General features: G+C 38.8%; 1 protein-coding gene across 3 annotated transcripts in view; it reads right to left on the bottom strand.

The window, feature by feature from the left end:
• GK5 (glycerol kinase 5) overlaps nt 1-26,875 on the bottom strand; it is a 74,338-nt gene that overhangs the window by 20,401 nt on the left and 27,062 nt on the right. For all 3 annotated transcript variants that reach the window (XM_032408546.1, XM_032408547.1, XM_032408548.1), the window contains 7 exons: nt 25,858-25,989; nt 20,611-20,686; nt 19,785-19,846; nt 19,624-19,697; nt 19,360-19,420; nt 9,354-9,480; nt 8,254-8,358 (listed from right to left, as the gene is read on the bottom strand). In XM_032408546.1, the coding sequence (XP_032264437.1) occupies nt 8,254-8,358; nt 9,354-9,480; nt 19,360-19,420; nt 19,624-19,697; nt 19,785-19,846; nt 20,611-20,686; nt 25,858-25,989 (637 nt within the window). The remainder of the gene's footprint in view (nt 1-8,253; nt 8,359-9,353; nt 9,481-19,359; nt 19,421-19,623; nt 19,698-19,784; nt 19,847-20,610; nt 20,687-25,857; nt 25,990-26,875) is intronic.

Raw genomic sequence — 26,875 nt, 5'->3', positions numbered from 1 at the left:
TGAAAGAAAGAAAGAAAGAAAGAAAGAAAGAAAGAAAGAAAGAAAGAAAGAAAGATTATATAGATATCTATCTGTCCTGCAGTATATAGGATAGATGGATGGATGGTAGGCAGGTAGATAAAGCAATCATGGCAAAATATTAAAAATTAGCAAATCTGGGGGGCGTCTGGCTGGCCCAGTCAATAGCACATGCGACTTTTGGTCTTGGGTTGTACACTAAAGCCTCACATTGGGTGTAGAGATTACTTAAAAAAATAAAATCAAATAATAAAAAAATACCAAGCCTGGGATAAAGGGTGTGGAAAAGTTTTTGTGCTGTTTTTACAACTTTAATTTTGAAGCTGTTTGAAAATAAAAAGTAAAACAGTTCTAATTTTCACCTCTCTATATATATCTCACTGTATATATACCCAGGGAAACATATATAGAGTACCAATTCTCAGGTATTTTTAAAAAAGAGATTTAGTTTATCAATTTTACTTTTTATTATTTATCAGTTTTATAATTTGTATGTCCTTATATGTTTTGGCTGGGAAGTTTATTATGCTTCTCTCCTTTTTCTTATTAATAAGCATTCATCATTTTCCTCTAAGTACTGTTTTTACAGATTTATAGTCACTTTCTGTATTTTTTGGACACTATCAAATTATGTTTCAAAGTTTTCCTTGGCTCTATGCTATTTAAGGAAAGCTGAGGAATTTCCATGTGGTGAAGTACCATTTAAATACTGTTTTTGCTATTTATTTCTAACCATATTACATAATAGGCTGAGATGTTCCACTCCATTGCTTTTCAAAGTATGGCACTGAGAAAATGGTGTGTGTGTGTGTGTGTGTGTGTGTGTGTGTGTGTGTGTTTGGAAAAGGATTTCATTGAACTTGAAATGAAAACATAAATGAATAGAAAGAAGCATGAAGAACAGAAAAATGTACACTCTGTTGTCTATTCTTGACCAGCACCTTACTGCATAAGTTACACATCATGGAATTAAAATCACTTATGGGAAGAAAAAAAAAAAGAATACATTTTGTTTAACAGAAACATTCTTTTCTTTTTTTTTTTTTTTTAGGAGGGGAGGGGGAGAGAGAGAGGGAGAGAGAGAGAATCTTAAGCAGGCTCCATGCCCAGCTTGGAGCCCCACTCGGGGCTCGAAGCAGGGCTTGATCTCACAACCCTGAGATCATGACCTGAGCAGAAATCAAGAGTCAGATGCTTAACCGACTGAGCCACCCAGGCACCCCACGTTACTTTCTTGTATAGAACAACCATACATTACACATAAAATATTTAAGCCTAGCTTAATTAAGGGCTCTTTTTAGTGTTAAGATAATTTCAATCTCTTAAAGAAATATTCAAAACTATGTTCTTAATGTACAAAAATAAAGATTTTACATTACAGTAAGAAATCTTTTATCAGTTTGGTATAAAAACAGTTCAAATAAAATAGAACAAAGTCTGGGCTGCTACCAGGGGGGCAAAAAAACCTTTTTTTAAAAAAACTTTATTTATACACTTTGCTTTCTCCATGTTGAGATCTTTGATCTATTTCTTTTTGGAGTATCTACTTGGATAATTTCCTCAGAAAATATATACTGCATGGCCAGGAAATGTCCCTTTTCCACTTAATATGAATGATATCTTAGCCAGGCACCAGAATATTGGCTCACTGTTCTTTTTTCTCTATAATATGTACATGTTGTTCCACTTTCCAAATTTTACAACTATCTTCCATGACAGTCTGAGTATTTTTTTCTTTATACATAAACTGTTCTTCCTATCTTGAGGCTTTTCTTTATTCTTGGGAATCAGATAATTCATACACATATGATTGTCTTTGTTTGTATCTTTTTTTTAACTTAGTAAGCTATTTCAGTCTGAAAACTAAGGCCTTTCTTCTGTTCGAGGAAATTTATTTTCAATTTATTGCTTCAATTTTTACATTTTTGCAACTCCATTTCTATAATTACATTTTCATATGCCAGAAGAGACTACTATTCACATATTTTTTCCTCTGATCTTTCCTCTGTATCTCTTACCTCTCAGTTTTATCTTCTATTTCTCTCTTTTTTGCTTTTAAATTCTTCCTGATTTCTATTTGGATTTTTAGCACTATTTTATGTTGGTTTCTTTTGTTTTTACATTTTATATATCATAGTTTTGTTCTTCAAAACTCTTTATGTTTTCCAAACATTTCTTTGTAATATTTTGTTTCATCCCTTTAAGTTCGACTTTTGTTGGTGTTATTTTAACCTTCTGTTTCTTCCATTACCTCTGCCTTTGTAGGAGCTATCTGTTGAGGTTGTTCACTCCCCTTCAGGGTGTATATGTTCTTACATTGTGTTCTCTTTCAGGTCAGGCTTATGAAGTTGTCAGGCAATGAGAGGTAGGGGAGTGAACCTTGGCTCTCCAGTTTCTGGAGATATGAGAAAGATTAGGCCTCCCCCATCAGGCTGGAAGAGGAGCAGTTCAGACTAAACAGTACTGATGTCCACTGTTGGCAAGCTTTCCCAGGGACTGGCCAGGCCAGCTTTCTTCTCCACATGCTATGGGGATTTTCTCCTGGCTCAGCAGGCTGGATCCATAGAAAACATCCAGAGCATCTTTTTTTTTAAAGAGAAAGCAAGCGAGTGCAGTTGGGGGGGGGGGGGGGGGGGGGGGGGGGGGGGGGGGGGGGGGGGGGGGGGGACGTGATGGGGGAGGGGTAGAGGGACAGGGAGAGATAGAATCTTAAACACGCTCCACATTCAGCAAGGAGCCCGATAAGGGGCTCGATCTTACTACCCTGAGATCATGACCTAAGCTGAAATCAATAGTTGACACTAAACCAACTGAGCCACCCAGGCGCCCCAAACATCCAGAGTGTCTTTAGTAGCCTCAAGTATTTTCATCAGTAACACTCAGGCCGTGTCCTCTACAGACCCTGGGTCTGCACTGTCTACTTGAGAATTCAAGGCTTTGTTCATGCTGGCCTCCACGTTAGCTTCAGCAATAACCCATACTTCTCTCCTCCAGCAGGAAGAGAGGGAGGCATGACCACGAACTAAGATTGTGCTCACCAGCAGAAACGTGTATCTGTTCACCACCACCTAGAATTAGTTCATATATAAGAAAACGTTTATCTCATCCCTTTTTTTTTTTTAGAATTTTTTATTTATTCATTTGAGACAGAGATACACAGAGAGAGAGAGAGAGTAGGAGCAGTGGGGAGAGGGGCAGAGGAAGAGGGAGAAGCAGCTCCCTGCTGAGCAAGGAGCCCGACATGGGGCTCAATCCCAGGACCTGGAGATCATGACCTGAGCCGAAGGCAGACGCTTAACGACTGAGCCACCCAGGCGCCCCTTATCTCATCCCTTCTAATAGGGATACTTTATCTCTCTTGGGATCATACCCAGAGAGGAATCAGTTTCCTTATTTCTAGTAAACAAGAGTCCTGGGTAATTTTAAATGTGTATGGGGAAGTCTTACGGGGGTCGCCTGGAGCAAGCAGATGTGACATGTAGCAATTAGAAGTGATACTGCTAGCGAAAAAATGTCCCCTGACCTGTGTTACTGGAGGACAGCAGAGATGGCAACTGCTTCAACTGCAGAGATGAAACAGGGCGTTCTTTTAGTCCCTTAAATAGGTCGTGCTTCTCCCTGCTCGGGGCCTCCCTCACCAGTCCTCCCTGCTTGGACTGCCCCCTAACTTAAACTGCCTCTCTCACCTACACAATCACTCTTTTTTTTTTTTTTTTAACCTTTATTTATTTGAGAGAGAGCAAGCAGGGGGAGGGGCAGAGTGAGAGAGGGAGAGGGAGAGCATCTCCAGCAGACAGAGCCCAACATGGGGCTTGATACCATAACCCTGGGATCAGAACCTGAGTCGAAATCAAGAGCCCGACGTTTAACCGACTGAGCCACCCAGGCGTCCTTATGCAACCACTCATATTATCCCTTCAGGGAACAGCTAACATCATTCTTGAAAGAAGCCTCCTAATTCTCCAGACTAGAAAAAGCTCTCCCTTTAAAAAGGGATCGTTGAAGTTCTTCTACTTCTAGAAGTAGAAGAACTACTTCTTCCTGGGACTTAACACTAATATATTTATTTCAGTTTCTCATTTAAAAGATGTCTTTCCTGGGATGCCTGGGTGGCTCACTTGGTTAAGCATCTGCCTTCGGCTCAGGTCATGATCTGAGGGTCCTGGGATGGAGCCCCGTGTTGGGCTCTCTGCTCGGCAGGGAGCCTGCTTCTCCTTCTCCCCGCCCCCAGCTTGTGCTTTCTCTCACTATATCTCTCTCTCAAATAAATAAATAAAATCTTTAAAAAGGGGGGGGGGAGGGGAGAACAAAAGAAAGAAAAAAAAACAAACCCATGTCTTTCCTGCTAGACTGTAACTGCCGTGAGGGCAGTGGGTGTCTGTATTATTCACTTGTGTCCCCCTAGCATGTCCAGTTCTAGGTACATCGTGAGCACTGTTACTTGTTAACTTAATACAAGCTGGAAGACATAAAAATATTTATAAGATTAAGACAGCAAAATAGAACAAAGAGTGAAGGGGAGCAGAAACGGACCAAATTAAAAAGAAAAGAGATGATCGTGTGGGAACCCAAATGTGCTAGTTAACACAGGAGGCTAAGGGGGAAAAAAAGGAAGAACTGGCCTGTATGAAAAAGACTTAGAAAATAAATCCAAAAATCAAGATGAAACTTGTTTAAAACAGCTTTTACACCTGAGCCTGATGTGTTCAATCCACTAACCAAGTGGAAGGAAGCCATCATTCAGATTGGAGAAGCTCAGGATGCTGCACAAAGATATAAAGGTTCAGCTTACACATTCAAGAGAATGCCAGGACTACTTAGGCTCTTACACACTGTGTTTCTCCTGAACATAATTAATTTTTTTCAGTATACCCATTAAAGTGAATTCTCAGAAAAAGAAATATATTCAAATAAATGTCAACTTTTTGTGTGAATTTCAGACAGATACATACAATAAGGTTTAGCTTTATCAATGACTAAAATTTTAAAGTAAATAATTCAACTCTGAATTCTCTCTCCCACCAGTTAGAACAACAGTCCCATTGTCTTAGGACTGGCCTTTAGGAGAGCTTGTGCCTCTACCAGAAATCACATCACCTTTCTAGGTAAGACCATTTAGCCCCATCTCCCAGAAAAGAGTTTTCATCATTTGAGAATCACAGCGAATGAGCCTCAATCCAGCAAAGCAAAGATTCCTACGGAGAACGTGCACATGATGTCACATGGAATTCAAGAATAATTTTTTTGGGGGTGCCTGAGTGGCTCAGTCAGTTAAGTGGCTGCCTTCGGCTCAGGTCAGGATCCCAGGGTCCTGGGATTGAGCCCCATGTCGGGTTCCCTGCTCAGCGGGGAGCCTGCTTCTCCCTCTCCCTCTGCCTGCCGCTCTGCCTACTTGTGTGCTCTCTCTCTCTATGTTAAATAAATAAATAAAATCTTTTATTTAAAAAGAATAATTCTTTTTAACTGATGAATGTAAAATTTTTCTGCTTTTTCTTTGCATCTTCTGGGAAGGAGCAAAATTAATAGCAGGTATAAACTACAGGAGAAGAAATATAATTTTCTATTTCTGATAATCAAGATAGATGTCCAAAAAAAATTAAAAGAGGTACATTTAAAGAAGAGACTTTTGGGACATCTGGGTGGTTCAGTTGGTTGGGCGGCTGACTCTTGATTTTGGCTCAGGTCATGATCTCAGAGTTCTGAGATCAAGCACCCTGTCCGGCTTCAAGCTCAGTGGGGAGTCTGCTTGAGATTCTCTCTTTCCCCCTCTCCCTTTGCCCCTTTCCCACATGTGTGCATGCTGTCTCTCTCTCTCTCTCTCTCTCTTAAATAAATAAATAAATAAATAGACTTTTAAGTGACAAAAAACTTTGAAATAAACTTTTTTTGTTAATAATCTAATGCTTAGGAGGCGCCTGGGTGGCTCAGTCATTAAGGATCTGCCTTCCACTCGGGTCATGATCCCAGGGTCCTGGGATCGAGTCCCACATCGGGCTCCCTCCTCCGCGGGAAGCCTGCTTCTCCCTCTCCCACTCCCGCTGCTTGTGTTCCTGCTCTTGCTATCTCTCTCTCTGTCAAATAAATAAATAAAATCTTTAAAAAAAAAAATAATCTAATGCTTATAGTGCAGGTGCAGGCTCATGGAGAAAGAGAGAAAAAGGAAGAAAGGAGATGGATTGGCATTTTCCTCCTAGAGTGTTATGTTTTCTGCCAATAGAATTGGTGTTGTCTTTAAACAACTCAGCTTAGTTCAAATTAGCAAAGTAGAAAGGTACAGCCTGCTCCATAATTTAATCATCAGAGATACACACTGTTAATTCTTTGGTATATAACATTTCGTACCTTCTGCATGAAATATGACTACATAATATACAGGCTGTTCATTATTTACAACAGCCAAAAAGTGGGAACAACCCAAATGTCCATCATCTGATGAATGAATAAATTGTGGTGCGTCCACATAATGGAATATTATTCAGCAATAAAAAGAAATGAAGCACTGACACATGCCACAACATGGGTGACCCTCGTAACGTTATGCTGAGTGAAAGAAGGCAGCTACAAGACACCATGGATTGTTTGATTCCATCCATATGAAATGTCCAGAATAGGCAAATCCATAAAGACAGAAAGTGGATCCACGGTAGCTTAGGGCTGGCGGGTAGAACAAGAATGCCAATGCCTATCGGGGTATCTTTTAGGGGGAATAAAAATGTTCTAAAATCAGATTGTGGTGATGGTGGCATAGCCTGGACACAATACTAAAGAACACTGAATTTTACACTTTAAGTAGGTGAATTATATGGTATATGGATTATATCTCAATAAAGCTATAAAATAAAAGCAAGAAATATTTATATAGACTGTTCTGCAATGACTTCATCCCCTCCTTAATGTCTCATAGACAGTGTTCTATACCCAATAAGATATACAACTACACATTATATGTGACTGTACAATGTCCCATCGTACGGGTATACTGGCATTTCCTTACTTAATGCTTTACTACTAGACGGGAACTTATTTCCAATTGTTGTATTAAACACTTATGCATGTCCACATCTTTGTCTACCTACATCCTTGTTTTCTTTTTTTTTTTATGTTTTTTATTTATTTATTCATGAGAGTCAGAGAGAGAGAGAGAGAGAGAGAGAGAGGCAGAGGCAGAGGGAGAAGCAGGCTCCCCGCCTAGCAGGGAGCCCGATGCGGGACTCGATCCCAGGACTCTGAGATCATGACCTGAGCCGAAGGCAGACGCTTAACCATCTGAGCCACCCAGGCGCCCCTACATCCTTGTTTTCTTAAGAAACAAAGAAAAGGGTCTGCACTCTATAAATTGAAACATGTTGCCTGCTTATTCTCCAGAAAGGCCATACTAGTTAATATTCATCACAAAGGAAAACAAGAATAGTTTTTTTCTTTACACTGCCATCAGTGCTGAGCATCATCAAACTACTTAATCTCTGCCAATGACAGGTGACATCATTTTTTAGATGTGTATTTCTTTTTTTTTTTTTAAAGACTTTATTTATTTGAGAGAGAGAGAACGAGAGTGCACAAGAGCTGGGACAGAGGCAGAGGGAGAAGCAGACTCCCCACTTAGCAGGGAGCCTGATGCGGCTTTGATCCCAGGACCCCGGTATCATGACCTCAGCTGAAGGCAGATGCTTAACTGACTGAGTCACCTGGTGCCCTTAGATATGTATTTCTTTGACTGTTGAATTTGAATAGCATTTTTTTAAAGTTTATTTATTTTTTTTTAGTAATCTCTACACCCAACATGGGGCTTGAACTAACGACCCTGAGATCAAGAGTCACATGCTCTTCCAACTAAGTAGCCAGGTGCCCCGAATAGCATTTTTAATAGTCATTTGATTTATGATAGCTGTACTTCTGTCCTTTGTTTATTCTTTAGTCATCTTAATTTTTCTGACGTATGTTACAAATTGTTGTTACCAATTTGTCTTTTAACTTTGCTTATGACACTTCTCTCCTTACACATTCTAATAATTATATACTTAAGTTTATTATTTTTTTTTCTTTATGGTATCTGGCCTTAATTCCTAGGCTTTTACCATCCCAGTGTCAAAAAAATAGTATCCTATATTTTCTTCTAGCATAGTTCTTTTTATGTCTCATTTGAATGATCTATTCATTCCCTACTCATCGGTAGTCCTATGGCACTCTTGAATTCTTTAAGTCTGGCCTGTGAAATCTGTTTGAAAGATAACTTACCTAATTCTTGAGCCCATTTGATGATAGTACCAGTGTCTCCTGCATTGCTTTCAGCTAAGCATACAACTTCTTGGCCAATCTTCCACCCAATTAGTGGATAAAAGCCTTAAAAACAAAGAAACGATATAAATCAAATGTAATAAATAGATAATTCATTGCAGAGACATCTACATTTGGTTAACAATTTGATTATCTTAAAAAATAGCAAAGTGGCTCTGAAGTCAGTGGTCTCACAAGTTTCTAACCTCTTAGCCTCAGTCTCCTCAACTGTAAAATGGTCTGCCTCAGAGAGCTCCTGTGAGAATAAACTGAATTAATGCATAAAAAACTTAGTGCAGTGCCTGGCATTTAATATGAACAATAAACACTAGCTTTCAGTAGCCACAGGCATATCTATGTCTCTAGAAACACACAAACAGAGCCAACTACGCTATTTTATTTATCTGTGAAGGTTCCTAATTAGAAACAACCTAATGCAATGATGAAATTTTCTAGGTTCCATTTTCCCAGTTAGGGGAAAAGGAAGAGCTTGAGGGGGGATGGAAGATAAGAAAAAGATTTTAAAATCTGCCTCTTAGTAACCATGTTAGGAGACCATAGCCCAGATTAAGAGCCCACAGGCCTCTTAGGGTGTAGTTCCACCATCCAAATTCCTTGGTTTACACATCCTAGGATGTCTTCCATCAGGGAGACCAATTTCTTGGCAACTGTCATTAAATATGCATGGATCACTAGTTGAGAATTACCACCCCCCCTCAAACACACACACACACACACACACACAAAGAAGAACTGCTAACACTTAAGAGAAAATTTAGAGGCCTAGAAAGATGTTTTAAACAATATAACAGGTATTACAGGTAAATATTTGGTAAACTGACCAAAATACCCTAAACCTGAGTTTTTCTATAATAATATCTGTCTCATTTTTTATGCTTTTAAAGAAAAAAGGGAAATGGAAATTAACTGTCTCTAAGAGTAATGGTGAAAAATATGTTAGAGAGTACCCTTAGTATAAAATGGGAAAACAGTGTCACAAAAGTTAAATATGAAAAGAAGTGATATTTTATCAATAAAAAGGAAAAATTCTAACTATTTACCTCCAATAGTATGCTGAAGGCTATTTCCAGTATTAATATCCAAAAATGTCCCAGTTCCCATGGTTAGTTTCACGTCTCCTATGTGGAAGCAGCACTCTCCAAACATGGCTGATTGCTGATCGGCGACCTGCCAAAAATGTTCAAATATAAGACGGCTGGGCTTAGCAGTGGCCCATTTCACTGTCTGCCACTGTCTCCTATATTGTATTCTCATGGGTCAACATTTTGTTTTCTTTTTTCCTTTTCCTTAAAAAAAAAAAAAAGCCCTGGAAAAAACAAAGAGCAAGATAAGCTAGAAGTGTCTCAAGGACTAACACTGTGTGGTAATTAATGTGCCTCAGGAATTTTTAGTAGGCAACCTACTTTACGACTTTAAGTATCACAGGAAAAATCTAAGAAATAAAGGTCAGAATAAAAATTGTGCAGGAAAAAACAAGATTTTTCAACTTAAAAGTGGTTTCATTCATTAGTCAAAATAATTGATCTCACATATTTCTCTTTTAATAAGAGTGAGAGGTGTGTGCTTAATATAAATAAATAGAGGTCAAAACTACACATTCCCAACCATACATCTTTGTTAAAAGAAAAATTATGACATTTTGTTAAAATAATTAAATGTAAATTGTTAAGTAACAATGTTCAACAGGGTAAATTTTAACGATCTAATTGGCTTTATTAATTGATGCATGAATCGGGCAGCATCCATCCTAGCAGAGGTGAGCTCCAAAGAGCTAAAGAAAAAGCAAGTCTTTAAAAGAAGAAAAAGAGCAGAGAAAAAAAGGACACTATTAGCAAAGAATCCATTGTTTTAGGCAAGGTCGCCCTCCTAAGGGGGACAGAAGGGGCCTATCATTAAATTTCCTAACGCTGACCCAGAAATTCCCACGTTGACTGGCTAAGGGTTACATTTCTGGGGAGTTGAAACTACAGGTAGGTTAGCTATTAAGTCTTGGTTTACTGGCTTGGAGCCATCATCTTAGGCCTGTGGTTTTCTTTTTAACAATTTCCTCCCGTTTGATCAAACTCTCAGTTTAACTGAGAGATGCGATCAAAATTTAAAGCATTCTCTACCATCATTCTCTTCCACCGCTCCAGAGTTCTCACAGCTGTTACTGATTCTCTGTGCGGTATTCACAGGTCATGATGGTTTTTTGCTTAATCTCTGTGATATTCACAGGTTCCAACTTCAGATTCACAATTTTTAAGTCGGTTGTCCTCTTCATTCCTTTTCTGATGTTCCTGTCTTAGGGAGATCATTTGCTTGATGCTTGGCAGTTAACATGCATTTAAAGCTTTTGAGAGAATACAATGTACCAGGGATATTATTATGATAACTATAAGCAGGATAATGCCCAGTATTTGGAGTGTATTCAGAGCCATGGTTCCCAAGACCCAAAACAATTAAAATCAAATAAATCAAAGAAACACCCCACTGAAGAAGTTACTCTTTTAAGCCAAGCAGCTTACTCAGTGTTCTTATGTAATTAAGTTTCAAAATCCCCAGAAGGGTTAGTCCAGATACAGCAGGTGGTGTTGACCACAGCAGAGGTACCCCCTTGCTCACCTAAAAGATAATCGAGGGCTGTCCTACTATCACGAACAGCTTTGGCTAAAGAGTCTAAGGATGGTTGTTGGGCCTCTGTTGCTTTAGCAGCAGATTCTGCAGTAATTTCAAGAATTGAGAAGTTCCCGATCATAGGCTCATTTACATTTATCCCTAACCAGGGAAGTAGGGACCTTCCCAGAGGAGTGAATTCCTGAATCATGAAAACCTCCTGGCAGGTCCTTTCTAACTCAACAATGTAACTTCAGGGGAGTCACCCAAAGAGATGTTTTATTTTGCTTATGAAAAGTTAGATTTTCTCCTAGCCTGAAATAAAAGGTTGTTCTAAATTCCAAAGACTACCCCCCTTAAGCAGTGGCCTGGGGAGAAACAGATGACAGCATTAACTTTCCAGGCTAATGCCAGAATAAAAAAGAAGAAGGAGAAAGGGTTTTGAGTTTAGTTAAAGTTTAAAGTGTTGATCCATCATCTGAGGCAGAAGCATTCCACCCCAACTGAGCTACTTCTCTTCCTCATCAATTTGATTTGGAGGTCTCCAGTATCTGTAGAGGACCTGGTTGGAGGCGGAGCCTTCACAAGCTGTGAAATGTGTACCCAAGGCTCCATCCCTTCTAGCTTTGCATTGGTATCCATGATCAGGAGCACTTGGCAAGATTCCTCTTCCAAGGGGGCTCGAGGGCCATCTTCCTCTGATAATGTTTCCAGAATCCCTAGTTCTCCAGGCTCAGTATACAAGCTCCTGATAGAATTCCAAGAAGTTTTGCAAGGTTTTCATTAGGCTCATATGATTTGCCCAGTGAAGTGAGTGCCTTGATCACTGGAGATTGTGGAAGGTATGCCCCAAATGGGAAACATGTTTTCTAATAGTTTCCTTGCTACTGGGAGGGCATCACAGCCTTGCAGCAGGGAAAGGCTTCAACCCATCCACAAAACATACAAGTAAAACAAGAACATATTGGAAATCCATAGTAAGTAGCAGTTGAATGAAGTCCCACTGCAGGTTTTCAAACGGTCAAGAAGGGTAGGTCTGAGGCTCTGGGAACAAAATTAGTTTTTCCAGGATGACCTGACAAGTCAGAAATTGCTGGCAGATTATTTTTACAATATTATAGAAGTCTCCCCACCGATGTCTATTCATAATTTTGGGTCATCTTGAATGCCCTATGGTGAGTGAAAGAATGTAAAAACTGAAAAATAGGTTTGCCAGCTGGGAAGAACTAAGCAGCCACCTTAGTTTTCCCATAGCCCCAACTATTCATTTAATTGACAGCCACTATTTACCCACCTTAATTTCTCTGATTCAGCAGCAGACTGTTGCCATGTTATAGGACATCAGGATGGCAAAAGTCTGGCAATGAGGGGCCTTTTTTTTTTTCCAGAAGCAGAATGGACTTTATGCACATGTGCCAAAATCTTACAACATAAAGAAGGCTTAGTATTACTTTTTATTTGACAATGCTTCTGATGTAATTTAACATATCACATAAGCTTAAATAGTTTAGCAAATTCTTTGGTATGTTCTAGGTCAAAAAGACTTACGCCAATGAGAAAAGTCCAAACACACAATCTTCGTCCTCTTAAAACAGAGAAAACCAAATTCTAATTTTGCACCAGCTTAGTTTTGATATGAAAACTTATTCGTTCCAATCTTCAGTCAGTCCTGACCACATACACAATTCCTTGCCAGAGGTTCCTTTTTCACAAACTTTCTACAACTGTTTTTTCCTCAAAAGAATGTATCTCCATTCGTCATACTTTTTTTTAAAATCAAAAACATATTTTACTTCCCTTCCATATGCAGATATTTCCTTCATTATTTCTAGTAGTGTTAAGCAAATGGGAACTGTCTGTTATACCAGCATTCTTTAGATTGGCAAATTTATAAATACATTTTATAATTTTTAGAAGCATATGTCTTTAATTTTCCAATGTAGCACTAACATATCCAAAATGTATTTTAGTTTTTCTGTAATAAGAAGCTGCAAGTAGATATTTCTTTTTTTTTTTTTCAAGATTTTTTATTTGTAAGTAAACTCTACACCCAATGTAGGGCTCGAACTTACAACCCTGAGATCAAAAGTCGCATGTTACACTAAGCCAGCTAGGCACCACAAGATAAACCTATGTTTAGCAATTGATGTTTTAGTATTTCATCTTATTTACAAATGATATAGATATTTAATGAATTCAACTTAATTCATTACTTAACCTAACTTAGAAAAACTTTACGGTTTTAGGTTACCAAAAAAGATTTGGGAGACTATTTAAAAGATTACCTAAATTTTTTATTTTATTTATATCTATTTACTTGTTCTTAATAATTACGCTTATATTACCCATAAAACCTTCATGAGACATCAAAGTCGGTCATTCTTCCAAGCTATTTTTTTTTAATTTATTTATTTGAGAGAGAGATAGTAGGGGAGGGGCAGAAGGAGAGCGAGAGAGAGAATCTTGAGCAGACTCTACGCTGAGTGGAGAGCCTGATGTGGGGCTCAATCTCACGACACCAAGATCATGACCTGAGCCAAGATCAAGAGTCGGATGCCCAACCGACTGAGCCACCCAGGTGCCCCCGCCAAGCTATTTTTTTTAAATTTGTAACAGAGATATTACCTTATTTGACTTTAAGTGAACTAAGGCAGAATAAAAGTTTTAATTTTAATGCTGATAACTCTAAAGACATGTCTACTTTAATATTCTTTAAAGATTTATTTATTTTAGAGAGACAGAGAGAGAGAAAGCGTGCACACAAGTGGGAGGAGCAGGGGGAGAGGGAGCGAGAATTTCAAGCAGACTCCACGCGAGCATGGAGCCCAATGTGGGGCTCGATCCCACAACTCTGAGATCACACAACTCTGAGATCATGACCTGAGCTGAAACCAAGAGTTGGTCGCTTAACCGACTGTGCCACCCTAAGATATGTCTACTTTAATTAAACCAACAAACTTAAAGTAGCTTTCATATCAAATATTTATCCAGATTGTGTGAACTTGACAAAACATTTGGGTTGGTTTCTTTCTGAGAGTTTTAGAATGTCTAATCCTTACCAGTGTTTGCCTTCAAACCAAGTAAATAAAACTCTTTTACAAATTAATTTTAGCAATGCCATCCAGAGGTAGAAAAATATCTCACATTTACTATACACAGAGAGAGAGAGAGACAGATGCACACGAAGACCCTATAGTTACTAATATTTGTGGAGAAGATTTTTAAGATTTGTATTTGTCCCTAGGATTAATCTTAAGGAGGTAGTGCTATAATTTGAGAAAAGAGCTCTTTTGGAGGTTTGTATTTTAAAAAGGCTTCTTGGGGCACCTGGGTGGCTCAGTCGTTAAGCGTCTGCCTTCGGCTCAGGTCATGATCCCAGGGTCCTGGGATCGAGTCCCACACTGGGCTCCCTGTTCGGCGGGAGGCCTGCTTCTCCCTCTCCCACTCCCCCTGCTTGTGTTCCCTCTCTCACTGTGTCTCTCTCTGTCAAATAAATAAATAAAATCTTTAAAAAAAAAAAAAAAGGCTTCTTTCCAGGGGCACATGGGCAACTCAGTTGGTTAAGCGACTGCCTTCGGCTCAGGTCATGATCCTGGAGTCCCAGGATTGAGTCCTGTGTCGGGTTCCCTGCTCAGTGGGGAGTCTGCTTCTCCCTCTGACCCTATCCCCTCTTGTGCACTCTCTCACTCAAATAAATAAATAAAATCTAAAAAAAAAAAAAAGGCTTCTTTCCCTTTTTTTCTCTCATTCTCTGGTAATTGTGGGCTGTGCTTACATTTCTAAGACATGATAAGATGTATAACTTTAAGGGACAGGAAAAGAATGCAATTTCCTCTAAGAAGGACTTTGGTTTCCTAGAGCCAAAAATTTACAATCCATTTGAGATAAACAGGGGAAGTTTTGGGATTGGTGAAGAAATAGGTAAACTTTGAACTGCCTCTAGAGCCAAAGTTTTAGTTTTATAAAGATTGCAAGATAAGGACAATTGCTTTCAATTCCTCCAAGAACTGGGTTGTAACTTAAATGACATAATAGGTTGATCTACCTATTCAACTCTATTATTCTCAGTTTGCTTCTTTTTCCCCTGGGGACATGGTTCTAATTTTAAGTATTTCTGGTGGTACTGAATAACACCCCATGGGTGTAAGAGGGGTCCCCAAAAAGGGTGCAAAGGATACCACCTTCCCAAGATCTAGAGTCACTCCAAATGATAGCCAAAGAACCAAAACCTGCATGTCCCATGTGGGCAGAAAGCCAAGCCCAGTTATGCAAAACTAGACAAATGAGAAGGCAATAGGTATCTCTGGGAGAGAAAGGATCAATAAGCCAATGGGTCTGGATTTGGAAAGGAAGGGACAATGCAAAATTTTATTTTCCTCTCTAGACTGGGTACTACAGACAAGAGTTGTTTTTTTTTTTTAAAGACTTTATTTATTTATTTGACAGAGAGAGACACAGTGAGAGAGGGAACACAAGCAGGGGGAGTGGGAGAGGGAGAAGCTGGCTTCCCGCGGAGCAGGGAGCCTGATGCAGGGCTCGACTCCAGGACCCTGGGATCATGACCTGAACCGAAGGCAGACGCTTAATGACTGAGCCACCCAGGCGCCCCTAGACAAGAGACTTGAAAGGAACTGACTCTGGTAAGAATTTTCACCCTTTGCTGGCTTCTGCCAGTTTTTCCCAGATCCCCTCTGCAGTCTCTGGTATCTACCAGAGTTTCCCCTTGGCTGTTTAAGGAAAGAACACAGCAGTTTTACCAGAAAAATCTCTCTGTTTCAACAACTCTGGGAGGGGCCCATGTAGGGGTCCTCCTATGAAGGTAAATACAGGGGTGTATGTAAGGCCGTTAATGTGGTGAAGTTTTGTTTACGGTTGTGGAGTCTTCTCAGAGTGGAAAACCAAGTGAGTCAGAGGATTAGTAGAACAAGTACTCCAAGGGGGAGAGAGGGGAGCTGGGAGCAGCGGGAGTTATGTCAGTCTTAGAGTCTTTTGTTTTGGGTACCTCTTCTCTCTTTAATTTTTCACTAGCCTTTCGCAATGAGTCTTTTAATGAAACAATGTGGGAATTTTAAAACCTTTTGGAGGCTTCTGCTTGCCAATTAAAACAGGTATCTCATTCTGTTTAATTTGGGAATCCTTGCTTTCAAGTGTACTTCTTAAATGATTTTATCTAATTGGAACGGTCCCCATAACGACCACTGTATTTCTAGGTTGTAATTCCCTTGAAGGCTGAAGCAGTTTGGTAGGATTCTAGGCACAAATGGAGTTAACCCACATTTCTGTCCAGCCGTATTTAGCTGCAAATGGGGTGCAACTCATATTTCTGTCTGGCCTTATTTGGGGACCCTCAACCTGACAGTTACTGAGCCAAGTTCCTCAGGACGCAAAACAAGCTTAGTAAGATTTTGCCACTTTTGCGAGATATCTACAACTTCTAGGACTATAGTTCTTAGACATAAAATGAGCAGGTGTGCTGGAAGGTGGCATGCTTGACTCTTTAGAATTTAAGGATTTCATTAGCTAAGACTTTGGAGTTCTCAGAGCCAAGCTAATGCCAGGGATGGGCCACTGGGTTGGGGATCTTATATGTTTTACAGTACAGAGGTTTTCTTGAGGTTGGTGGTGAACTTCTATCAATCTAACCCATTCTGTGATCAACTTACTCTATTTTCTTTTCTTTTCTTTTTTTTTTTTTTTAAAGATTTTATTTATTTATTTGACAGAGAGAGACACAGTGAGAGAGGGAACACAAGCAGGGGGGAGTGGGAGAGGGAGAAGCAGGCTTCCCGCGGAGCAGGGAGCCCGATGTGGGGCTCGATCCCAGGACCCTGGGATCATGACCTGAGCCGAAGGCAGACACTATCCAACTGAGCCACACAGGAGCCCCAACTTACTCTATTTTCTTGAGGTGGCAAGAGCTCTAATAGCCTTCAAATGCTCACCCTGTGCCTACCAATTTTTCCAGTTTTTTGGTCTCTGAGATCCCTCTTACCAATGGCCTTTATCTAGACAAAACAAGACAAATATGTGCACCTTAATGTATAAGCAACAACCAAGAGATGTTACTGTGTCTCCGCCAAGAGAAGGCCCTGTGCTCACCACAAACAATTCTTGTGGAACCTTGCTGGGGTTTTCCAGCAATTCCAGGGGAACTGTGGTCTGAAAGGCTAGGGATTTGGCTTTGGGCAGACACTTTGCCAGCTCAGTGGGACTCCAGGAAAAACTAGCTCTAGGCATAACCATCTGGCAGCTCAGGCTGTAAAGGAAAGCCAATTAGATTGGGGGAGCTTAAATGAACAAAGAGTGGAGCTCAGAACCAAGAGAGAATTTACCCACAGCCCTCAGGAGCAGTGAGAAACACATGCATTCAAAGGGTTCATGGGGTACCATGCCTGTATTTCTCATTGTCCCCAAATGCTGCTGGAAGTTCACTTTGGATCTTGTTGCTGCCTGCCACCAAATCTGTTAAATAACAAAAAGTCAACCAAGCAAATTTTCTTCTCTTTTCTTTCTTTTTTTAAAGATTTTATTTATTTATTTTAGAGAGAATGACAGAGAGAGAGAGAGCGCATAAGCGGTGGGGAGGGGCAGAGGGAGATGCAGACTCCCTGCTGAGCAGGGAGCCTGATGCGGGGCTCAATCACAGGACCCTGAGATCATGACCTGAGCTGAAGGCAGACGCTTAACCAACTGAGCCACCCAGGCACCCCCAACTGAGTAAAATTTTAAAGATCTAATTGGCTTTATTAATCAATTCATGAATCGGGCAGCATCCCATCTAGCAAGTATGGGGACTTCCAAAGAGCTACAGAAAAGGAAAGATTTTTTTTTTTAGAGTAGGCTCCACGCCCAGCGTGGAGCCCAGTGTGGCGCTTGAACTCATGACCCTGAGATCAAGACCTGAGCTGAGATCAAGAGTTGGTCACTTAACCGACCAAATCACCCAGGTGCCCCAGAAAAGGAAAGATTTTTAAAGGTAGATTGGGAATGGGAAAAAGGAAATTATTAGCAAAAAAAATCCATTGTTTTAGATAAGGTTGCCCTCCTAAGGGGAATGGAAGGGGCCTATCAGAAAATTTCCTAGTGCTAGGGCACCTGGGTGGCTCAGTTGTTAAGCATCTGCCTTCAGCTCAGGTCATGATCTCAGGGTCCTGGGATCGAGCCCCACATCGGGCTCCCTGCTCAGCGGGAAGCCTGCTTCTCCCTCTCCCACTCCCTCTGCTTGTGTTCCCTCTCTCGCTGTGTCTCTCTCTGTCCAATAAATAAATAAAATTTAAAAAAAAAAAAAAAGAGAAAATTTCCTAGTGCTGATGAAAAATTCCCATGTTGACTGGTTTAAGGGTTACATTTCTGGGGGGTTGAAACTGTAGTTAGGGAAGGTATTAAGTCTTGGTTTACTAACTTAGGCTGCCATTTTAGGCCTGTTGTTTTCTTTCTCTTTCTTTCTTTTTTTTTTAAAGATTTTATTTTTAAGTAATCTCTATACCCAATGTGGGGCTCTAACTTACAATCCCAAGATCAAGAGTTACATGCTCCACCGAGAGAGCCAGCCAGGCACCCTTCTTTTTAACAATGTAAAGAAATATTTTAAGGACCGAAACTCATCTAAAGAACACTTTGTCACTACACTTCAATTGTTCCAGCCATACCTTTATCTAAACCTGAGCCTACCATTAAATTGAATAAGACTGATCCTCTCTAAATGATGAGGAATTTGTAACATGGGATTACCTGATTTCTCCACCTACTGTGGCAATCATCCAACTAGGGAAAGATGGTCTATACGTCCTGTGTAAGCTATTACAGGAAATCAAAGTCAAGGTCAGAGTTTCCATAGAGCCCCTCAACCAGGTGGCAAATCCTTGAGATTCTCTAAGTTCTAGATCTTTCATCCAGACAGAAAGAGTACAATCAAGAAAGAACCTCAAAAACCTGAAAGAGCTAATTTTTCACTCTTCTACAGTTTCTCTACTAGTATATGCTGGCTAAGGATTTTATAAAATAGAAATACAACATTTTATTTACTTTAAAGGGCCTTGTCATTGTTTGGTTATATTGTATCAAATACAAACTAAGCAACGGCCCTATCCCTGTTTTTTTGTCTCAGAGTATCAAATATAAACCACACATTACTCAGAATACAACATTTTAAAAAAACTTAACAGTTTTCTGAAAAACAATATATACGGAAGTCAGAAAAGATTAGAGCTTTCATGTCAGAAGAGTGGCCCTGTGGTCTCCTTTCCGGGATATAGAAAATACTCCTGATTGCATCCAGGAGTATAAATTATTAGCAAAAATCTAATTTTTTAGATTTTAACTTAAAAAGAAAAAAATACTTTAATTTTATTCTGCAAGGACCTCTCATGTCTCTTAAATCTAATCCCAACTATTCATATACATTATTTAGTTTATACTATGCATGGAGAAACCCTTGAGTTTTCTACTTACCAAGGCTGCTATTGGTATAGGGACACCAAATAACTCTTCATCCACTGATCCAAAATTGTGGCTTCAAATAAAATTGATTAAAAAGTGAGTCATAGCTCTAGAAATATTAATACTAAAATTCAGCAAACTGATTTTCACATAGACCAAAATGTTATATAATGAACATACAAGGATGTCAAACAAATAATAAAATGCTTTCCCCACTAAGGCAAAATGAATTCAGGGACAATTTTGCTGGTTTCTATATCTGATGTTCATCATTACCTCGTATCCCTCACAGGAGGCAGGATAAACAGTGGTATCGAAAGCATGGAAGTAAGAAGCCGGTTCCAACACATCTAAGCATAAAAATGTGTCATCAGAATCCAAGCTAAATTATACAAAAATCAGTGATTCAAAAGGGGAAAAAAAAAAAACAACTTTACCTTAAAAGGGTCAAATAGTCCAGTTGCACTGGCATTTGAAAAATCCGTGGCAAATACAGAACCTAAATTTACATTGTAAATAATGTATTATCAAGTAGTATCAATCAACAACTGTCCCTAGTTTATAATCTAAACCTTTGTCTGGCCTCAAATTCATTCCAAAATGTATATTTCCAGTGCAAAGTCTCCAAAGCAATTTCCCACTTAATCTTTTTGAACGTTTATAGTTTACAAAAGCATTTCATATACATTGTCACATCATGATCCCCAGTTTATTTTGTTATTTCTTTTAAAGATTTATTTATTTGAAAGAGAGAGAGCACGGGAGTTGGGGCAGGAACAGAGGGAGAGAATCTCAAGCCAACTCTCCACGGAGCATAGAGACTGACCTCAGGGCTCAATCTCATGACCCTGAGATCATGACCTGAGCCAAAACCAAGGGTCAGAGCTTAACCAACTGTCACCTAGGCACTCTGATCCCCAGTTTAAAGATAAGGAAAGGGGTTCACAGATGCATTATGATTGCCTATAGTTACCCAGCTGCAAAGTGGCAAATTTGTTACCGAACTTGAGTCTTAACACTTTTGAAATTAAGACTGTTCCTCTGCCTTCTGTTTGAGTTCTGATCATAATTTAAAAATCGCCCTCCTCTTACAAATCTAAAATTTATCTAGCTTTACTATAACATGTAGTTACTAGGGTACCAAGGAGCAGTATGTTTGGGACAAAGGAAGGAAAAAAAAAGTAACTTCCACTTTTTTTAGGTGAATCTTTTCTATCAGTCAAATTTCAGTTACTTAAGATAGATCTATCAGATCATCTTTACCTTTTGTGAGCTTATGTAATAACCAGGTATCAATAGTCCCAAAGCAGCAATTATCTTCTTCAATTGCCTTTTGCACCTAGAAAACATAACATCACAAAACTGACTCAAAAAGGCTAAATTAGGAAATGCATAATTAAGTGCCGATCAGTAAATACAATAAAATCCCATTTTTTGATAAGAATGAATGTGTGTGTGTGTGTGTGTGTGTGTGTGTATACACTATTTTTAAAATATACTCCAAACAGTTCTAAGCAATTACTATAAGGTATAAAAGGCTTTAATTTTACAAGAAACATGTGTTACTTTTGTGATGAAAAAAGAAAGTAAATATACCTATTTTTAATTTAGACATATGGATATGTCTACATAAAGTCTAAAACAGGGGATGGGGCGCCTGGGTGGCTCAGTGGTTAAGCAACTGCCTTCGGCTCAGGTCATGATCCCGGAGTCCCGGGATCAAGTCCCACATCGGGCTCCCTGCTCGGCAGGGAGTCTGCTCCTCCCCCTGACCCTCTCCCCTCTCATGCTCTCTCTCTCAAATAAATAAATAAAATCTTCAAATAAATAAATAAATAAATAAAACAGGGGATGGTATACTATGATCACAGTTCAAATCCAACCCACTGCTTATTTCTGTACAGCAAGTTAAGAATGGTGTTTAAATTTTATAATTGATTTTTAAAAAAGAATACCTTGTGACATACGAAAAGTAAATGAAATTCATATTTCAGGGTCCATAAATAAAATGTTACTGGAGCATAGCCATGCTCACCTATTTATGTATTATTTATGGCTGTTTTCACACTATAATGGCAGAGTAGTTTTCCAAGTCTAAATTATGACTATCTGGCATGTTACAGAAAAAATGTGCTAACCCTTAGCATAAAGCATGCCAAAGCAAACAAACATATCACAACCTCTTTAAATAGCTAATAGAGACAATGAAATGATTGTTGAGATATCATTATTATTTTTTAATTTAATTTTATTTTTTTTAAAGATTTTTATTTATTTGACAGAGAGAGACACAGTGAGAGAGGGAACACAAGCAGGGGGAGTGAGAGACGGAGAAGCAGGCTTCCTGCTGAGCAGGGAGCCCGATGAGGGGCTCCATCCCAGGACCCTAGGATCATGACCTGAGCTGACGGCAGACTCTTAATGACTGAGCCACCCAGGCGTCTCCATTATTATTTTTTAAAATAGGCTCTACACCCAACGTTGGGGGCAAAGTCACGACCCGAGCTTAAGTGTTGCATGCTTACCAACTGAGTAATATCTCAAGGCGCCCTGATATATTACTAACATAGTGGAAACAACGCCCTACATCATTTTTCACCACCTCTCCAACTCTTATTTGTCCTTCAAGACTAGCAGTTCCTGGATTTGCCCAAGCCGACACTCTATGGGAATCTTCCAGATAGCCCTTATCTCACGTCACTACCTCCCTGTTAGACCCTAAGCTCCTTAAGAGCAGAAACTAAATTATAAGCCCAACACCGAGGAGGGTTCCTGCCATATAGCAGATGCTTAAAACATATCTCCTAAATAAATGAGACAAAAAGAACAGCAAATGAATATATTTAAGGATGAATTCTATTTCAACAGTAGAAAAGATCAATAAAATGAAAACACATGACATGAGTTCCAAAAAAGAAGTCATTGTAGATTATTTATAACAAATATTTTGAAGATTCCATTCAAGCTTTATATCACTTACATAGGGAGTGCTTAAAGTAATATTACTTTATTTCAAACTCTTTTTAAATTTAGAAATTGTGATTCTAAAATTTGTTCCAGATTAGAGAAAGGTTAATCTGTATTTCAGTAAACAGCAACAATGCCTGACAAGTAGTAAGTTCATCTGTTCATTCAAAAAACATTTGACAGCCAGGTCCTCTGATAGGGAGTAGGTCCATATGAGGCTACAAAGACACAGAGTCAGTATTAGGGCTCAGATTAGGATCAAGGTCAATCCTCCTTGCTTTGGGTTAAGACTCCAAATGGCTCTACCCTATGAGTAAGGGTAAACTAGAAAGACAGGCTCTCATAGGAAATGCAGCTCAGTTTTGAATCACCTCAGTCATTAAACTGGATTGATGTAATCCTGGTGCCTAGAAGAATGGAAGAAACAAACATAATTCCTGTCCAGAGCAAGATAGTGTTAATGTTAAGGCTCTCATAATTTCTACACATAATTTTGCAAATACAATGTCTAGCTGATATACATACACATGCATACAAATAAGTAACCAAGCTCATCAAACGCATCAAGTTATATATACTAAATATTTTCAGCTTTTTGTATGTTAATCATACATCCATTAAGTAGCTTAAATTAAAAAGAAATTAAATAATCAGGCATCTAAGGAAACAAGAGAACATGAAAAAGAAAAGAGAGAGAGAAAGACAGAGCCCATGAGGCTACAGCTATTAGAATTAATAGTCATGCACTATATCCTAGAAGTCCTTGTCAATGTTTAAGAAGAAAAGGAAAGAAAAGTCATATTTCTACACCATATTGTTATGTTAGGGAATTACAAATTAAATCAATGAGATACTACTTCACACCTACTAGAATGGCTAAAATCCAAAACCCTGATATCAAATGTTAGCAAGGATGTGGAGCAACAGGAACTCTCATTCATTGTTGGTAGAAATGTAAAATGGTCTACCCACTTTGGAAGACAGTTTGGCATTTTCTAACAAAGCTAACCATAGTCTTATCATCTGATCCAGCAACTGCACACCTAGGTATTCACCCAAAATAGCTGAAATTTACGTTTACACAAAAATCTGTATACAGGGATGCCTGGGTGGCTCAGTCGTTAAGCGGCTGCCTTCAGCTCAGGTCATGATCCCAGGGTCCTGGGATCGAGCCCCACATCGGGCTCCCTGCTCAGTGGGGAGTCTGCTTCTCCCTCTGCCTGCTGCCTGCTTCTCCCTCTGCTTGTGCTCACTCTCTCTCTCTGATTAAACACACACACACACACACACACACACACACACAAACCTGTACACGAATGTTTATAGCAACTTTATTTGTAAGTGCCAAAAATTAGAAGCAACAATATGTCCTCCAACAAGTGATTAGATAAACGAAACACATCTAGACAAAGAAATACTAATCAGTGATAAAAAGAAATGCATTACTAAGCAATAAAAAGACATGGAAAAACCTTTGTTTTGTTGATTTTTTCAACTGTTTTTTCTATTCTGTATTTCATTAATTTTCACACTAATCTTTACATTTCTTCCCTTCTGCTACTGTGGGTTCAGTTTGCTACCTTTTGCCAGTGTCTTAAGTTAGAATGTTAGATGCTTTGTTAATATAATTTCTATATGTAATATAGTCTGGCTATAAATTTCTTTTTTTTAAATATTTTTTAAAAAGATTTTATTTATTTATTTGACACAGAGAGACACAGCGAGAGAGGGAACACAAGCAGGAGGAGTGGGAGAGGGAGAAGCAGACTTCCTGCGGAGCAGAGAGCCCGATGCGGGACTCGATCCCAGGACGTGAGCCAAAGGCAAATGCTTAACGACTGAGCCACCCAGGCGCCCCGTATAAATTTCTATCTAAACACTGATCTTGCCGCAACACATGATTTGGTATACTGTGTTTTCATTTTCATTCATCTCAAAGTATTTTCTAATTTCTCTTAGGATTTCTTCTTTTACCCACTGGTTATTTAAAAGGACAGTTTGATTTCCATTTATTTTTGAACTTCCCAAATTTCTTTCTGCTAATTCTTTCTTTTTATTTTTAAGTATTTTATTTTTAAGTAATCTCTATACCCAATGTGGGGCTTGAACTCACAACCCTGAGATCAAGAGTTACATGCTTGGGGCGCCTGGGTGGCTCAGTCGTTAAGCGTCTGCCTTCGGCTCACGTCATGATTCCAGAGTCCTGGGATGGAGCCCTGCATCGGGCTCCCTGCTCAGCGGGGAGTCTGCTTCTCCCTCTCCCACTCCCCCTGCTTGTGTTCCGTCTCTTGCTGTGTCTCTCTGTCAAATAAATAAATAAAATCTTAAATTAAAAAAAAAGTCACATGCTCTACTGACTGAGCCAGTCAGCCCCCCCATCTTTCTGTTAATTATTTTTAATTTCATTCCTTTGTTATCAGAGAAATACTTGTATGATTTCAGTCCTTTTAAATTTATTGAAGATTGTATTATGGTGTAGCATGTGATGTATCCTGGAGAAAGTTCCATGAGCACTTAAGAATGTATATTCTGGGGGCACTTGGGTGGCTCAGTCGGTTAAGTGTCTGCCTTTGGTCCAGGTCAGGGTCCTGAGATCGAGTCCCTCATCACATCAGGATCCCTGCTCAGCGGGGAGTCTGCTTCTCCTTCTCCCTCCTCTCACACCCTCTCAAATAAATAAATCTTTAAAAAAATAAATGAAATGTTTCTCCTGTAGATGGCATACAGGTGAATCTTCTTTTTTTATTACCCAATCTAAAATCACAGTGAGAGATCACTATTTACCTACCAAAATGGCTAAAATTAAAAAACAAACCCTGATAATACCAATTATGAGGGTACATGAAATACGAAGTCCTCTCACTGACTGATGGTGGGTATGTAAATTATCAAAAACTGTGGGAAATTTTTTTACATTACCCACTAAAAGTGAAAAATAAAAAAATATATATATATACACATTCATGCCCTAAAAATTCCATTCCCATATATAGATACAGCAGAAATGCCTTTATATATACCCCAAAAGACAGCATTATTCATAATAGCCCCAAACTAGAAATAACTCAAATGTACATGAACAGAATGGATAAATGGATAGTGATAAAATCATACATTGAACACTAAATAGAAATGAAAATATAAGAAAATTAATTTACACATTTATACAAAATTCAAAAAAATTCAGGTAAAACTATAGTATTGAGAAAAAAAACACAAGTTAAAAAGTAAAATTGGAAAGAAAATGTGATACACAGTATCGCAACGTTCTATTTCTTGATTCAAGTAGTGTTACACAGATGTTTGCTCCACAATGTATCACTGAGTGGTAAATTTTTGTTTTGTTCAGTTTTCTGTATGTGTTATGACTTACAATAAAAAGGTTTAAAAAAACAGACTAAAGATTCCTGTACTCCATCCCAATATGTAGTGGATAGTTAATTTTCCCTCAGATAAGCAAATTACTATCTTTATTCCTTTACTTTTTTCTTCCCTGTAGTCTACACACACACACACACACACACACACACAATCTTTCCTTACCTCAACCAGGTTCTGTAAAATCCAGGCCAGTCTCAAAGAAACATGCTGGTTTGTGAAACTGAACAAACTGACGGCTAAAAATCGTTTACTTCTAGTGAAAAAGTGCAGCACTCGGCAGGAACTCTGGAATAGCTATTAAAAAAAAAAAAGATACTTTAGGAAAACGCATTTAATGGTGTTTGATATTTCTATATTAATTCTACACATATGAAAACAAACCCAATAACAAACAAATAATTCAACTACTTACAGTGTTTTTAGCACTTAAGAAAAGTAAAGCAGTATTACCCTAAGTGGACAATTTTTAACATATGTATTCTAACACATGAAATGTAACACATCTACTATGACCTTCTTTAGCAAACACAAGAAGCTCAAGATAAAGTCTTTTCAAATAAAAGGTAGAGAGTCAAGGAAGAAGGCTATATTCTGGTTAGAAATATATTTTTAATGAAGTTAGTATTAAACCATAAGGGAAACTCCCCTACATCTTAAGTACCTGAAATTTGGGATGTATGATTTCATTTAATACTATCTATACTTATCTAAATCAAAGATGAAATATATATAGTTTAAAATTTACTTCTTAGTAAGAAAAATCTTTAATTAAAAAGAAAAAGCCTTTCACAGAAAACTGGCTTTGAGTTTTAAGGTTTGTCATAGAAAAAAACCAAAAAACCAAAAACAAAAACTTTATCCTGCCACCTACTACAAGAATGCAGATGAACAATTCAACTTCTGAAACTAATGTTTTACAAAATATTCACTTGCATTTTCCTCCCTCTGTTATTGCACACCCCTCCCCTAAAAAAATATATTTAAAGGGGCTCTGGGTGGCTTTGTCGGTTAAGCATCCATCTCGATTTTGGCTCAGGTCATGATCTCAGGGTTGTGAGATCAAGCCTTGCATCAGGCTCCATGCTGGGTGTGGAGCCTACTTAAGATTTTCTCTCTCTGGGGCGCCTGGGTGGCTCAGTCACTTAAGCATCTGCCTTCGGCTCAGGTCATGATCCTGGGG

This window comes from Phoca vitulina, unplaced genomic scaffold (assembly GCF_004348235.1).
Source record: "Phoca vitulina isolate PV1807 unplaced genomic scaffold, GSC_HSeal_1.0 scaffold10, whole genome shotgun sequence".
NCBI lineage: Eukaryota > Metazoa > Chordata > Mammalia > Carnivora > Phocidae > Phoca > Phoca vitulina.
This window is presented reverse-complemented; position numbering and strand designations above follow the sequence as displayed.